The sequence below is a fragment of the Cyprinodon variegatus genome, unplaced genomic scaffold (assembly GCF_000732505.1).
Source record: "Cyprinodon variegatus isolate N-32 unplaced genomic scaffold, C_variegatus-1.0 Scaffold937, whole genome shotgun sequence".
NCBI lineage: Eukaryota > Metazoa > Chordata > Actinopteri > Cyprinodontiformes > Cyprinodontidae > Cyprinodon > Cyprinodon variegatus.
Genome location: NW_015151390.1, coordinates 83,798 through 100,493, shown reverse-complemented (window position 1 = coordinate 100,493; position 16,696 = coordinate 83,798). Strand labels below are relative to the sequence as shown.

The window sequence follows — 16,696 nt, the reverse complement described above, 5'->3', positions numbered from 1 at the left end:
GCTGCCAGCAGGTGGCAGTATTAATCACCAAGAATCCTCCTAATTTCTGTGTTTCTCTATTAGAATGTGCTGCTTAATGAAAAACAAGTGAGCTACTTTAACTGTTTGAAAAATCTGTGTTAATGAAGATGTCATCGTACTCATCAAGCAATTAACATAGGACAGTTTACCCAGAACTGGATAGTTTTTTTTAACTTTATTAGGGAAAAGATCTCACAGCATCACTGGGTTAATCATTTAATCATTTATTTGATCATTCAGGCTTCGTAGAAATAGTTTCGCTGCTAGTTTGTATTTTACAGTCTATACATTAATATGAACAGAAGCTTAATGTTTGAAAATAATTTTCACATACTGATAATTAGTTTGAAATTTCTAATGTCTTGTTAGATTTACAGTATAATTCTAAAATAAATAAATGATATAAAGCACCGATAGAGGTAAAAGTATTTTTCTTATATAGAAAAATATATATATTTACAGCAGAGCCATGACGGTTTATCTGAATGGCTATTATTTACACCAATTAAACATTTCTAATACATAATTTAAAACAGTTTGATACACAGAGGTCAGAAAACATCACATCTTTGGTTTAATCTGGAGTTTCAGCCAATTTTCTGATCTCCTCCAGAAGCTCTGAGAACTTCGGCCGACCGTCAGGTTTCTGGAATATCAAAAAAAAAAAAAAATGAAAAGGATGTTAAAGAAAAAACTGATTAAAAGAAAAAGATACAGTTTTTATATATCAATTCTATTAGTAAGAAACATATTGCTTCCCTACTTAGTTTAACAGTCTAAGTCTTTTATTTTCCATCCTCCTTTTTTCCCTGATGTGCTTTACTTCCTACTGCCTCATCTCCTTCCTTTCCTTCTTCCTTCCTTGTCTCCTACCTGCCCAGAGCCCTACTTTACTTCCCTCTTTGTTTCCTGTTGTTTTATTCCTTTCTTGCGTCTACAGTAAGTTTTCTTCTCATTTCTACCTTGTGTCCTAATCTTATGTATCCTGGTATCCCATCTTCCAACTAGGATGGATATTTAAAACCTGTTTGCTCCCTGACTTCCCTAATCTCACGATAAAAGTCTGAATATTATGTTTTATTATAAATGTAAGGAATGGCCTGGCTTGGATTTTATATCCACTGCATCTGTTTCTTATTTTTTGTTTTATACCATTTCAGGTCCAGATTAATCAACAAAATTTGTTTTACAGCAAGAAACATTTACCATCTTTAACTGAATGTGAATTTCCCAGACTAAATAAGTGTTGGTGTCACTTAAAATTAAATACAACACTTTCAACATGAAACTGAATGTAATTCTTTTAATTTATTTTGTTTTATAGCTCAACTTCATTTTGACAATTCAGTTTCTTTGTGTAATATCACCGGGTCCTTAAGGCGCACAGTAAAAAACATTGATTCAGAGAGTGACATTTAACATCAACTTATGTTTAACATATTTTAACCTGAAGTTTGAGTGGTATAATAATGTTTAATTATAAATTAAGCCCGTCAAAATCGTGAGATCTAAAATCTACACTACCGTTCAAAAGTTTGGGTCACATTGAAATGTCCTTATTTTTTAAGGAAAAGCACTGTATTGTACTTTTCAATGAAGATAACTTTAAACTAGTCTTAACTTTAAAGAAATACACTCTATACATTGCTAATGTGGTAAATGACTATTCTAGCTGCAAATGTCTGGTTTTTGGTGCAATATCTACATAGGTGTATAGAGGCCCATTTCCAGCAACTATCAATCCAGTGTTCTAATGGTACAATGTGTTTGCTCATTGGCTCAGAAGGCTAATTGATGATTAGAAAACCCTTGTGCAATCATGTTCACACATCTGAAAACAGTTTAGCTCGTTATAGAAGCTACAAAACTGACCTTCCTTTGAGCAGATTGAGTTTCTGGAGCATCACATTTGTGGGGTCAATTAAACGTTCAAAATGGCCAGAAAAAGTGAACTTTCATCTGAAACTCGACAGTCTATTCTTGTTCTTAGAAATGAAGGCTATTCCATGCGAGAAATTGCTAAGAAATTGAAGATTTCCTACAATGGTGTGTACTACTCCCTTCAGAGGACAGCACAAACAGGCTCTAACCAGAGTAGAAGAAGAAGTGGGAGGCCGCGTTGCACAACTGAGCAAGAATAAGTACATTAGAGTCTCTAGTTTGAGAAACAGATGCCTCACAGGTCCCCAACTGGCATCTTCATTAAATAGTATCCGCAAAACACCAGTGTCAACATCTGCAGTGAAGAGGCGGCTGCGGGATTCTAGGTGCCCATCCAACCAATCCAACTTGTGGGAGCTGCTTCTGGAAGCGGGTGCAATTTCTCCAGATTACCTCAACAAATTAACAGCTAGAATGCCAAAGGTCTGCAATGCTGTAATTGCTGCAAATGGAGGATTCTTTGACGCAAGCAAAGTTTGATGTAAAAAAAAGTCTTATTTCAAATACAAATCACTATTTCTAACCTTGTCAATTTCTTGACTCTATTTTCTATTTATTTCACAACGTATGGTGGTGAATAAGTGTGACTTTTCAGGAAAACACAAAATTGTTTGGGTGACCCCAAACTTTTGAACAGTAGTGTATTTATAATTAATTTCTTTAAATCAATACACTTACAAGATAGCACTTGTAGAGCACTTATTATTTAGGCTAAATATAAATGTATAATATTAGATCTATAAAGGGCACCTTACTATTTAACAGCATGGATGTGTATTAACAGTTTATGAGAGTGATTTAAAATCTTTAAAAACATTCAAATCAAACATACCTTTGATAGTGTCTGACTATGGGGACTAATATCCCAATTAACTGAAATAACTATTTCATAAGAAAACAAAAAATAGGAGGTTACACAAATGAACTATTGAACAGCCTAGACCCTAGAATATGATGATAAACCTTCAGATTCTAAATTTAAGACACTTTTTTCAGAACTAACACTAGTGTTGCACCGATACCGATACCAGTATTGGGCGGGGCCCCGATCCAGCACTACAACCAGCTTCTTTCTAAGGGTCCCAGTGTGCTTTGGTACCTCATGCCAGCAGCGGTACATGATGGTGTAGAGCGACTGATTGGCGCGATGCGGTCGGTACAGACGGATCCCTCTGGTGATGTCGTTCACCACCTCCAAGTTGGAGCGGTTCTCGAAGGGCGTTCGACCCTCTGAGAAGATCTCCCACATCACCACACCTGCACACAAACACGTCAGAGGCTCCTGATGCTGGAAAACCACAACAATCATCTGCAGCTTCGAGTGTTTATTAGGCCTCCTACCGAAGGACCAGACGTCTGATTTACTACTGTATTTACTGTAATGGAGAACCTCAGGAGGAGACCACTTTACGGGGAACTTGGCCCCACTGGAGCTGGTGTACTGATTGTCCAGAACATATCTGCAGTCATTTCAAAAGTGAAACTGAAAGTTAATGACTTTAGGGGGACATTTAAAGAGAGAGAATAAACAGAAGACCTCAATAAAACAAACAGATCTGAACTTACATACGAAGGCCATAAATGAAATATTTTAATGTACTGCATTTATTAATTTATATTTCATCATTATTGAGTTGTTCAATACAGAACAGAATGAGTTGAAATAAAGCCTCTACTGTACCTGGTCATCCCAAAGTCGCTGACCTTCACAACGTTGTTCTCGTTAACCAGACAGTTCCTGGCTGCCTGAATTAACACACATCAGGAGCAAATATTAAACATGACTTAAAGCAATAGACCAGGGTGTTATGATAGCAGTTAAATACAGTTAAATACCTTATATGATGCAGGTAAAACTGTTTAGAATAAATCCATGTTAGGCGGACCCAGAGTCAGAGGTTAACCTTCTATTTGAGGAGGTCAAAGACCAAATCGTACTTCTACTTATTTGGGGATGAAGTCATCAACGGTAGTACTTGAGTAAAAGTATTAATACTTGTAGTCAAATCTTAGGCCCCGTCCACACAAAGTCAAAACGAACACGAAACGCAATATTTTCCAGAACGTTTGTCGTAAAGACGGAGATGTAAAATAAATGTGATCGACCACACAAATGCATGAAAACGCTGCAAAATGTATGCCAGGCCTGTAAGTGGCGCTGTGGTGCCAAAGCAAAAATAGGCGAAAACAGGCAACGAAATGTTGGGCATGCGCACTAATATTTATACAACAGTATTTATACAACAACGAAATGTTGGGCATGCGCACTAATATTTATACATGGTTGCCCTGCGGGTCCATTTTCGTGGTTAAGTCAAATTCAGGTGCTGAACTATGTCGTCGATATTGCTCTGTTCTTCCTGGAGATATTCCAGAAGAAGAAGATTCTGTTGTAAGCCCGACAGCAGGGTGAGTAGCATGAGCAGCAACGGCGCCATTGTTGTTGTGATACTGTGTTGCGCATGCGTGTTTAGAGGCGACGCTATGACGCATGTGTGTAAAAAAAATAATGCGGTTAGAGCTTAAAGATGGAAACGCGAAAACGGCGTTTCAAAATCTTCCCACTCTGAAGGCTGAATAAAAAAAAGATTGTTTACAGACCCCCGAAACGCCGGCTTAGTATGGATGAGAGGCTGGTTTGGGGAAAAATTTGTGCGTTTAGGCCAGGGTTTGACTTCGTGTGGACGGGGCCTTACTCAACATGGTTAAACATCCCAAGTATGAAAGTACTCACTTTTGAAAATACTTAAGTATTCAAAAGAGCAAATTCATATTTCCAATATCATTACATTTCTGTATAATTATTAGATTAATTTTATAGAACCTTGTAACTTTCGGAAACCACCTGATTTATTGATGAATGGAACCACCTGTTACTAATTCTACGGTACATAATTTATAAGGAATGTCTAGAAAAATAAGGAAAACTGAAAACTGGAGTCTTGATTCTCCTCACACTTTCACTATAGAATAGAGGTTTGAGGTTGAATGATTACAACAAAGAACTGGGCCACATGGCAACAACTAATGTCTGCAAATAATTTCTGCCCTGAGTTTCTCACGTCTGTGGAATCTGTAAAACATTGGTGACCAAATTCAGACCTAAGGGCTGCTATCTGCCATGTTGAAATTGGATTTCAACATGTGAAAATGTGGAATAGAAAGCTAAACGGAGCAAAAAGGAACAAATAACTAGCAGCTTCCTAGAAATGGAGTGGAGTAGAAAGTACAATATTTGACTTTGAAATGTGGTGGAGTTAAAGTTATAAGAAAAACATTTCCTCAAGTATAGTAAAGATACTCAAAAAATTAATTAAGTACAGTAATAAACTAAATGTACTTTTTACTTTCCACCACTGCTTCTTTAATCATGTAAAGCACTTTGCATTGTCTTTGTACTGAATTGTGTTATACAAATAAATCAAAAAATTAATTTGCCTTGCCTTGCCTTGCCTTCTAAGCTCTTGTATCAAAAGCAGCAAATGTTTTACTAAAATGCTGTGGAAAATTAGGTAAAGGACATTGGTTAGTTTCAAATGTTCCTATTAAGTTGCTAATTTCTTTGAATTTTACAATGTTATTTTCAATAGCTGTACAGCTGTTTTTTTAATATCATAAATTAAGTTTTTTCATATATATTGTTTTACTTATATATGTCGTTGCCTGATTCCATTTGCCGTTTAACTTTGTTGCTAAAACACGTGAATTTCCTCATTGAATTAATGAGGTTTCTATTTCTAAGATCACCGTAAATGTTCCTGTATGAAACACAGACTAAGAAGAGAAGCTGTAAAGTCTCAGATGAGTAATCTGACTGAAAAGTAAAAGAGTATTAAAACCAGCATATTATAGCGGTTTAGTTGATGTTCAGACATCCAGTACAATAAACTTTTATGATCCATAAAAATTCACTGCTAAGGAGGTAGAAGTCCATGTTGGGTTTCGACCCTCTAAGACTTTTAGCTTCAACATCTAGAACCAACTTACCTGCATTTAAATAAAACCAAGAAAAGCTTTTATCTACTTTTAAGAATCTACCTGCTTTAAAACCTCAGTCCAAAATGTCTCCACTGCAAAAAATGTAAATCTAAGTAAGAAATTGTTTCTTAAAATAAGTGAATTTTGTCCTAAGTTGAGGAGAAAATGAAATGCTTTGCCAATGGAACAGGACGATTTACATTTGAATTAAGAAAAATCAATTGCATTGTCTTATTTCAAGTGCATATTATCTGATTAACTTATTTTAAGTGTAAAAACACTTATTCCATTGGCAAACGATCTTATTTACCTGCTCAAATTAAGTGTAAATACACTTGATTTAAGAAATTTTTTACTTAATTTCAGATCGTTTTTGCAGTGTCTAAGGATCATTTTCAAAAGAACTTAAAAAAAAAACCATCTACTTCAGTTCCCATGACGACTGAAATGATGATGACCTGTTTGAGTCTAGTTGACTCATCAGTGACAAGCAGTGTTCGTCATGTCCATAAAAACATTTTTATCATTTTCAACCTTTGATTAGAGGTGAAAGTAATTTATAATAGTAGATTAACTCTAATTACACTGGAAAAACGATCTAGAAATAAGTAAGAATTTCTTAAATTAAGTGTATTTAGCCTTAATTTGAGCTGGTAAACAAGATGATTTGCTGATGTAATGAGTATTTTTAATCTTAAAATAAGATATTTAGATACAATGCACTTGAAATTAGACAATGCAATTGTGTTTTCTTATCTTAAATGTAAATTGTCTTGTTCCTTTGGCAAATTTTTTTTTTTGCTTTTTCATTTCAGGACCAATTGTCTTTTTTTTAGGAAAAATTTCCTTTTTTGGTTTTGGTTTTTTTTCAGTGTACACTGCAAAAAATGGAAATCTAAATAAGTAATTTTTTCTTAAAATAAGTGCATTTGTTTTTGAATTGAGGAGATAAGTGAGATACTTTGCCAATGGAACAAGACAATTTACATTTAAAATGAGAAAAAGCAACCGCATTGTCTTATTTCAGAGGATATTATCTAATAATCTTATTTTAAGAGTAAAAATACTCATTCCATTGGAAAATCTTCCCATTTACCTACTAAAATGAAGGGTAAATACGCTTGATTTAAGACTTTTTTACTTATTTCTAGACCATTTTTGCAGTGTAGGATCAAAACAATTTTCAGTTCCAGGGGCTTGTTGCAGATCTTTGTTTACATGTGTTAAACATATAGCTAGTGAAAATTCTTCAGTCAACCGAGAACATTAAATGTAGACAACTAAGATTAAAACATAAATGACTACATAAGATGATAATGAGTAATATAAGATTATATTTTAGCCAAAGATTAATTGACCATCAGATTATAATCCCGAAGCCTCCCTGTGCTAGAGACTCACCAGGTCTCTGTGGATGAAGCTCTGAGCTTCCAGGTACTCCATCCCCTCACAGACATCCTGGCACATTGAAAGAAGCCACGCCTCCTTTAGAGCCCCGCCCCTCTGCCGCAGGTAGTTCAGTAGGCAGCCATTGTCCATGAACTCAGCCACGATCAGCAGGGGGCGCTGCTTCAGGCAAACACCGTACAGCTGGACCAGTTTGGGATGGCACAGCCTCCTGGAGGAGGAGACGCGGAAAAGTTCAGGAAACACATTTTCTGCATCCTTTTTCTGTTTTTAGTTGTGATTCTGCTTCCATACATCATGACTTTGGCCTCCTCAATGAAATCCTCCTCATACATGGCTCCCGCTCTGATGGCTTTGATGGCCACTCTCTGCTGGTCCCTCCACTTGCCCAGCCTCACCACTCCAAACTGGCCGCTTCCAAGTTCCTTCATGACGGTCAGCTCACTGGGATTTATCTCCCACTTCTCTGATTAGCATGAAGAGAAGAGAAAACATGTCAATAATAATAATAGGTTGCATGTTATGCATTTCAAATGTTAAATTCTATTGAAGTATTGAGCAGCAGGATAGAGCTACAGCATCCACCATTAGATATGTATGATGTAGTTACATTTACTTCAGTACTCTAAGACAAAAAGTAGTTTAGGAGTGGGTTTATTGCATTATCAATATTTTGTTATGAACAGAGACACAACATTCTCTATGAATTTGGACGAACTGGTAATTTTAATGATTATTATCAGGTCATCTGCATACAGAGGCGTAGCCAGAAAATTTTTACAAGGGTGGCCAGGCAATAATCGACGTACACTGAGGGGTGACCGATAGGCGCCAGAACCTCAGGGTCAATCTACTCTGTTCCAACAGGAAAATTAACGAGCACAAAGGCAATATTTTCTAAATGGAGGCGAATTATACTTTCCTACAGCCTTTACTAAAAAATAGACACATATTTAAGCATCCATGCTGTTTAGATAAAAGGTATAGTGGGTAAAATTCTTTCAGGTTTGAGTTCTGGAGCGAACATCTTTTCTATTGTCATTACTTACCTGGTTTTATCAATAATCATTATGCAAAAAATATATATTTACTATTAATATCTACATAAATTGATTCTTTAATAAGCTTTTATTAAAATAGTTATTTATCTATGATTTCACTGATGACTTCTATATGATGACTTCTATGAAAAGGGCATTGATTCTGTACTCATTATCTTTAATGTTAGCATATTAATGTGCATTATTAACCACAGGGTTTTTTTGGTCAAGTAATTATGAATATATGAAAAACTGAAATGTTTTAAATGTTCCACTTTAGAGTATTACTGCAGCCACTGTCTGTATTAGAGGGAAAATATTGGTAGGGGTGGCCAGTGATTGGCTAAGGGTGGCCATGTCCACCCCTGGCCCCCATCTAGCTTCGCCCCTGTCTGTATATAATCACAGCTTTTTGTTTTCAACCTGAAAGATAGATGGAAAAAATGATCCTAACTGGTAGTATAAGACAGCAATGGATCAAAGACAATAAAATCTCTTTTCTCAGATTGAAAGTTCAAAAAAAAAAAAAAAGAAATGCGAATTTCTGGTGTTTCCTTCGTGTTTGAAGCACATTAACAGTGACCCAAAATGTAATTACCGGTACATCATTTATCGTTCTCCACATTATGTCATCACACATGGTAGAAATAAACAGGAAGTAGAGGCTGTAATCTAGCATGGATCCCAGATCAGTAATTGAGGAAAGTTTAAATGAATGTGTTGCTATTTGGCAAGAAGTTTTATGTTAACATGTCAGCTAGTAATGGCGATGTTGCTTCAGACACCCATAGAGGAGCATCAGCAGTGAAAACAGCTGATCAGTTATCTAAGGTACTGTATAAGTTTCCTTTACAGAGTTGATTCAGAAAAATTGTTTACATATTCCGCTTTGCAAATGAATCCTTTTCAGCAAATCCAGCTCAAGCAAGTGTAAAAACTCTTTTGCTAATTTGAGGGAGATGTTTGGAATTTAGCAGTTTCCATCAAGTTTTGCTGATGCAATACTTCAAAATGCGCCATATAAAAGGCTGATGGAGACGTACCTATTAACTCACTCTAATTTACTAGCTGTGTTTCCTTTCATTGTCTTTTATGTGCATTTTTAAATGTTTTAAAAAGAAAAGATTGATGGAAAAAATTAAAATATCCAAATAAATGGCTCACTTTTGCAAGAAAAGTTCTTCTCCAGCTTAAGATGAGTTTTCACTTTGCTAAAAAATTATTAATGTGTGGAATGGGTGATGGAAACAAGTTTGCCGGATGGGTTCTGATGTAGCAAAGATTTCACTCACACTATCAATTAGCTGTTTGATTACGCTGTTGGTGACTTCCTAGATATTTCCATAAGGCACAAAAACATGGCTTCAAGTGCCCAAAAGCGACCAAAGCAATGTCCTGTCATGTGGTCCATGCTAGTTCAAAACCTTAACCTACCATTTAGCATGCCCTTTACTAACTTTAGAAGCCAATATATACAAACTCCATAAAAGAAAGGAAATGATGTGTGTATGGGCGTGTGTTTCACTGGAAAAGCCAAATCGGTTTTGACCGCTTGGCTTGGAAACGGTGTCAACCCACAGCTGGTGGTTTGATAAATTTTTTGTTTTTGTAAGCAAGCAAGAGTGAGAATAAATCAGCTTTTAAACTGCAAATACATCATCTGGACATGTCCTGTTCATCATCTCACCCCAGCAAATGCGTGTCGACCATAGGAATCCGGCTTAAAACACTCCAGTGGCTTTAAGCGTCAGCTTAGCGCCTACGTACACTAACATTGATGTCTGATATAATTATGCTTTAAATAGCCTCAACAAATGGAAATATGGCTAATTTGTTGGTTTTTTTCCTATGCTAACATTTTAAAAATCCCTTTAAATGTTGACTAATGTTTTGATGGAAGCCTGCATATTTCAGTCCTTTATTTTGTAATACTTTTTTTTAAATCTCAGTTTCAGGTCCTTAGTATGTCTGTGATGCCATGCCGCATCTCCTGTCTGCACTGGAAAAAAATCAAAATCTAGATAAGTAATTGCTTCTTAAAATAAGTTCATTTGTTCTTGAATTGAGAAGATAAAAGAGACATTTTGCCAATTCAACAAGGCAATTTACATTTAAAATAACAAAGCGCATTTATATCGTCTTATTTGAAGTGCATTTTATCTAAATATCTTGTTTTAAGCGTAAAAATACTAATTCCATTGGCAAATCATCTCATTTACCAACTCAAATTAAGGGTAAATACACTTAATTTCAGAAATTTTTACTTATTTCTAGATCGTTTTTCCAGTGTGCTCCAGTTTATACAGGTGTTGAATTTATTTACCTGAGCTGAAGCCTGCCGTGGTTGGCACGCACCTTCCCATCGGTCCCACAGCGTAGCGTAACCGGGTCACTAGACCTACAAACCCAGAAGCAATAAATATAACAGCAGGATCCGTACATGCACAGAGGAGCAGGTCGTTTACCTACCGGCTGCATTGTGTTCATGGTAGTGTATAACCTCTGGTATGGAGTCGAAGGTGTGTTTTTCAGCCAAGTAGAACTGTCCAGTATCCGTTATTTTAATCTGGTAATGTCTAACATCACCATTTGGACTGTAAAGAAAATATATTTGGTTAAATATTTTTTATAGATGCAAATGTTATTTGATTTCCTTGAGCTTTGTGACTCACCTTAATGTCTTTGTATAAACTGAAACGGTATAGGTGCCTTGTTTACTGGACTCCCGCACAATAAAACCTCCTTCTTTGTCCTGGAAAGAAATGAACACATTTTTAGAAATAAATTGTAGAGGTTTTTAACATACTTAACATTGATACATTGCACATTTAAGCAATATGTTTTAAGTGCATGTTTTATATATAAATAGATGTATATTCAGCTAGAATGACGGAGAAAAATACCTGCTGTTTCAGCAGCTGTTCAGCTTCTGTTCTGGTGATGTTCTTGCAGTACCACCTAAATTATAATGAATTTGTTAAGTGCTATTGCCTCATTCTGCAGCTGAGTGGAAGAATAAAAATAAACAAACTAAAGACTTACGAGTTTGCTTCGATTCTGTTTTTCTCTGTTACGTAGTTACTGGGGATGAAGCCTTTATTCCTGAGAAAAACAATGCAAATAAACTTTTAGCAGTCTCTAAAACAAGACATTTCACACCTATTTCTTTAACATATAAAAAAAAAAAAAAACTACGAACTGCTAAATTAGACCACTTTAGAATATTAAATCACATTTTAGCAAATATATTTAAGAAATATATTTCCCATGGATCTGGAACTCCGCACAAATATTATCAGCGTTTAAAGTTGCTGTAAAATTTGTGCAGATTTGTACGTACGTACCCGTGTCTGTCCTCTGCTCTCCACCACAGCTGGTCCTGCTTATGGAGGATGACGTACTCCTCTCCCTATAAAAACAACATATTAACAACAACACTTTAATTTTCTTGTTTATCTCCATTGTAAATGGAATTCCTATGGACATAACCCCAATTAATAATTCTGCATTGGCTTATTTTTGTATCTTTGGACTTTTTGTACTGACTATATGTCAGTTATAGCCAACTAAGATCTTTCACACTTTCATCAATGACCCATCTCTTTATACCACCAAGTAAGATCATCCCTTCTGCATCTCTTATCACTCTAATACCCAACTCTTCAAGGCATGAAATGTGTGTCGCCTTGTATCCAACATAGATTGTTTAAAACCTGATTTGGCAGCTCATCCTTCACAGCTATTTTCTTTAATCTTCTTATAATTTCCAGCAGAGTGACCTGCACCTTTTAGATCTGCTTCTGCTTCAACAGCCTGAGTTACATAATCAGGTCCTTAGCATAACGGCGTGCCTAGGAGGTAATTTAGCCATTTGATTCAGGTGTGGAAGCAGAGACACATCTAAAAGGTGCAGAAAACTGGACTTCGAGGATAATCATTGAGGAACCATGATCTACAGTAACTCAATGAGATTCCCCAATAAGTAAATATGCACAAACGGACGCTCAGTGTTATTTTAGCTTCATCAGGGGTCCTAATGTTAAATTTCACGAATAAGCTACTGTGAATGTTAAAGTACCAATAATCAATAGAAATACAGAGTAATAAAACAGTTTAATAGCAATAAACAATTAACTTAAAGCAAAACCAACTCCCTAAACAACTATTTTTGAAGATTAAAAAATATAGGCTAAGTCTCTGAGGTGCTATTGTCTGATTACCATAGTTCATAATATGTCTCGGTTCCATATTATTGCAGTACTAGACATATTGCAGTAGATTTTTTCCAAATGTTTGAAATGGTATTGGCTTTTGTCACTCTTTAGGCTTTCCTTATGCATAGTGATGTTATATGACCGTAAAAAAAGACCTAAATCCATTTGATCATGATAATATAAGGTTACATACATCAATTGTCCCTTGTTCCTTTCCATGAGGAGCACCTCTGATAGAAATGTTAATCAAATCTGTCAATAACTTTTTTAGTTATTTTGAAAAAAGAAAGACGGATAAACCAACAATATTGAAAGCATAACCCCCCTTAAATCCCTCTCCTTATTGAAAAATCATTTTATTTACCATAGTTTAAGCAGATGGGAAATTAAACGATTTGTTTAAAAGTAACTTAATGAATATTAGGCCAGTAGCAGTGTGTACCTGTTTAAGAGTGAGGTCACTGTCCTCCTTGGCTGTGAAATCGTACATGGCTACAACATTCAGCAGGCCTTCTCCTTCACCATTCTCCGGCGGGGGTTGAGGGAGTTTTTTCTTGGACAGGTCGACCTGATTGTTTGATATTAAAAATCAATACCTAGCACTGAAAAACACAAAAATAAAGAGAAATATACCATTTCGTACCTGTCTGGCTACTCCTGGGTGCCGTCTGCCTCGGAAGCAAAGCGAAGTTCTGCCCCCCATCTCCATGCGTGTGCTGATCTCCCTGAAATCGGCCAAACAATCTATTTTCTTCCTTTTACTCAATGTGTAAAATTTGACATAATAATTCTTTTGAGCCACTAATTTATTTTATTTTAATAAATACCACTTTTTGGTGCTTTGCAGCATTAAAAGAGCAAAAAAAAAAAAAATCAACAAATGTGATTTATGTGGTTGCTGTTATCTAATTGTTCGTTCAATTTTAAACAACATTGAAAAATTATTAGAAATGTAGTATTCCTGAGCCAATTCTTAAGTTTTGGACCTTCCAAATATGGGCGGAGTCATGTAGAAGATTCCTCCAACTGACACTGATATATATGCCTACTGAAATTGGTTGTATTATTTATTCATCGTATTTTGGTTAACATTCATCAAAACACAAGATAACTATACAATTATACGACCCAACATTAGTGTGCACCCACTTTCCTTTTCAATGCAAAAACCTACATATTTGCTTTGGTTTAACAAAATACTAAGTTTATCTCTTGGAATAACCATTTTAAGGTAGTATTTTTATCTTTTCAATGAAGCCTATATTATTTTTCACATATTTAGATTAAATCTAAAGGAATCCAACTGAAAAAAACCTAAGTGAGTAAAAATAATATAGAATAGTATAGAATAGAAATAGAACAGAAAATCCTAGTATTGTCCAACAATGGGGAAATTCTGGCGTTTACAGCAGCAAAAAGATTAAAGAAAAAAAATGTGGACCTTAGAAAAATGTATGAGGATAAAATAATAGTGAAAAGTTAAAAGATAAACAATAAAATACTACACTGTAAAGCGTTTACAAATATATATATATATATAAAGTTGCAGTAAAAGACAGTTTTCCTCACATTATTCCAGACTAAAATGTTTAAAATGGATTCTGAACTCTTAAACCTGCTTCTCCATAATGGTATTTTGATGCATGCAACTTTGCACATTTTACAAGCATTGGACACAGCATGCTTACCACATTTCTCTGAGGTTTCCCACAATCTAAACACTCTAAAAAAGGACCTAACTTTATAAGCTTTAACAGGATGGTCTACCTTTCCTGTGTGTCTTTATAAATGTGAAAGAATCTAAACTAAATTAGGACATTATAAATATCCTCATTTCCCTATCTTTGCTCAGAAACAATGCAAATATTAGCTAAAACCTTATGGACCTTACTATTCAGATTAGTACCAGCAGCAATAATTCTGCATAGACGTTTTTAATCACTTTAACTTAATTTGGAGAAAAGTTACCCATTCCTCTTTCTAACACTGTGTGAACAGTATTTCTGCACAGCTCTCAGGTCTCACCACATTTTTTCAAACAGGTTGAGGTCTACACTTTGACTGGGTCAAAGTAAAATCTTCATTGCTGAATTCAGAATGTTATCCGCCTGATTAATCTATGCTGTACTAAACGTTAACCTTGAATTTGAGCCTAGAACAGCAGAGTGGAGGGTCGACTTCATGGTTTTCAAGTTTAGAAGCTGCAAAATAAGTAAAAGTCACCTTTTTCACCATTGTGCTTGACACTCTTTCTGAGGCTCACCACACATTGTGCTGTGCATTTTCATATTGTTACAATGTTTTTTTTCCACATTATTTTTATCCCTTATTTTAGTTTTTTTATTCAAACATCAAACATGGAAAACAAAAATAAATGACAATCTCAACATATAGTGCCCAATTATGCAGAAATACAGGGATTTGACATTTTTTTAATGCATATATTATGCTTTGGGATCCACTGCTAATTCTGTGGTTTCTGCAGAAAATATAAAAGAATGCTAAATACTTTCAAGCATGTTATTTTCCCTTCCAATGGAAGAGTAGTCAGCAATTGTTTAACCCGCTGTGCAATACTTGATGGTTAAGATGTTTTTTCCAAAACAATAAAATCAATCTTTTTCCTTGTAAAACACAACTATCTATGAATCGTAGTTCACTTTATGAGAGTTATATGTCTTTGGGAAATAAACCTAGAATCATGAAATACTCTTCGTTTATCAACTCCCCACTTTGTATTTACAATATTAGAAATATATTGGTTCAGAAAATCACAAATAAGCCATTTATATTGTAATGATTTCAACCAGCAATTAATAGTTTTCTGATGTGCTTTGCCTGTTCTCACTCTATAATAAATAAATAAATAAATGTTTCTAAATCTTTATTTTAAGTTTTTTAATTTTAAACTTGATTTTTAAGAAGAATTTGCTAAAAATAACCAATTAAATTCTGAGTCTGCTCCCATATCAAAACTATTTTCACTGATCAACACTTGTAGTTTAGAAATCGAAGATTTGGATAGATTCTCGTCTTTTACTTCACTATAACATTGAAGTTGCAAAAAAAATATATATATATATATATATTATAAATTACTAATATTCAATATTAATAAATTATTATTTTTAAAAAATTATATTAATAAAAACATTTCCTCTGAAAGCTGTGCAATCAAATTACATCATAAAGTATGAGTTACTTGAATATGAATCTCAAATTTTCTCCTGTTACTTTAGAGCCCATTTTAAATATTGCACAGTTTACAATGGGCTCTAAAGTAACAGGAGAAAATTTGAGATTCATATTCAAGTAACTCATACTTTTTATCGGAGTTTTGGGTTCATTGTTTTGTTCTCTGAGTTTGCAGAGTCTGACTTTAGTACCAAAATTGAAGGAATGACCCATTTAAACATTGAAAGCTAACAAACTTTGATCCTTTCCATACTGCCGAATAGTAACATTGCATCTCATAGTAGTTTTTGCATTTTGTTAATATAGAACTGTATACTTCAGAACAACAGGCATCTAAAACTCCTGCTATAATCAAGATTCTAACAATGGCTGAAAATTGTTTCAAACAGCAGAACGTCTGCACCCAGTTTTTCTCATAAAGGCTGAGATGTATATTATTTTTCCCATTGACTGTAGACATATCTAATTGTAATAAAATATATTTACAGACGGTTCTCTGCTTCTCTTTGAGATTAATTTAATTCAACATAGTCAGTTTATGAACCATTGGGCTCGTCTTTACCTGGTTTGAACAGCACAGCAGCAGCAGATCAAAGAGTGGGTGGAGTGATCTGAAGACAGAGAACAGTAGAGTTAGAGCAACAATAGAAAACATTTCACTCATTTTGTTCAAACAACTGGATGGATGGATGGATGGATGGATGGATGGATGGATGGATGGATGGATGGATGGATGGATGATCGGATGGATGGATGATCGGATGGATGGATGATCGGATGGATGGATGGATGGATGGACGGATGGATGATCGGATGGATGGATGGATGGATGGATGGATGGATGGATGGATGGATGGATGGATGGATGGATGGATGGATGGATGGATGATCGGATGGATG

At 35.1% G+C, this 16,696-nt stretch overlaps 1 protein-coding gene across 1 annotated transcript in view; it reads right to left on the bottom strand.

Annotated features, from left to right (window-relative positions):
* Positions 1–297: 297 nt before the first annotated feature.
* The window catches only part of txk (TXK tyrosine kinase), a 28,386-nt gene continuing 11,987 nt past the window's right edge, over positions 298–16,696 (bottom strand). Inside the window, exons 2-16 of the mRNA XM_015398477.1 lie at positions 16,359–16,407; positions 13,245–13,326; positions 13,044–13,169; positions 11,732–11,796; positions 11,430–11,489; positions 11,291–11,345; positions 11,060–11,139; positions 10,857–10,981; positions 10,711–10,785; positions 7,642–7,813; positions 7,342–7,558; positions 3,644–3,708; positions 3,304–3,422; positions 3,062–3,219; positions 298–667 (exon numbers count right to left, since the gene is read on the bottom strand). Of these exons, the coding sequence (XP_015253963.1) occupies positions 596–667; positions 3,062–3,219; positions 3,304–3,422; positions 3,644–3,708; positions 7,342–7,558; positions 7,642–7,813; positions 10,711–10,785; positions 10,857–10,981; positions 11,060–11,139; positions 11,291–11,345; positions 11,430–11,489; positions 11,732–11,796; positions 13,044–13,169; positions 13,245–13,326; positions 16,359–16,407 (1,520 nt within the window). The 3' untranslated portion in view covers positions 298–595. The remainder of the gene's footprint in view (positions 668–3,061; positions 3,220–3,303; positions 3,423–3,643; positions 3,709–7,341; positions 7,559–7,641; positions 7,814–10,710; positions 10,786–10,856; positions 10,982–11,059; positions 11,140–11,290; positions 11,346–11,429; positions 11,490–11,731; positions 11,797–13,043; positions 13,170–13,244; positions 13,327–16,358; positions 16,408–16,696) is intronic.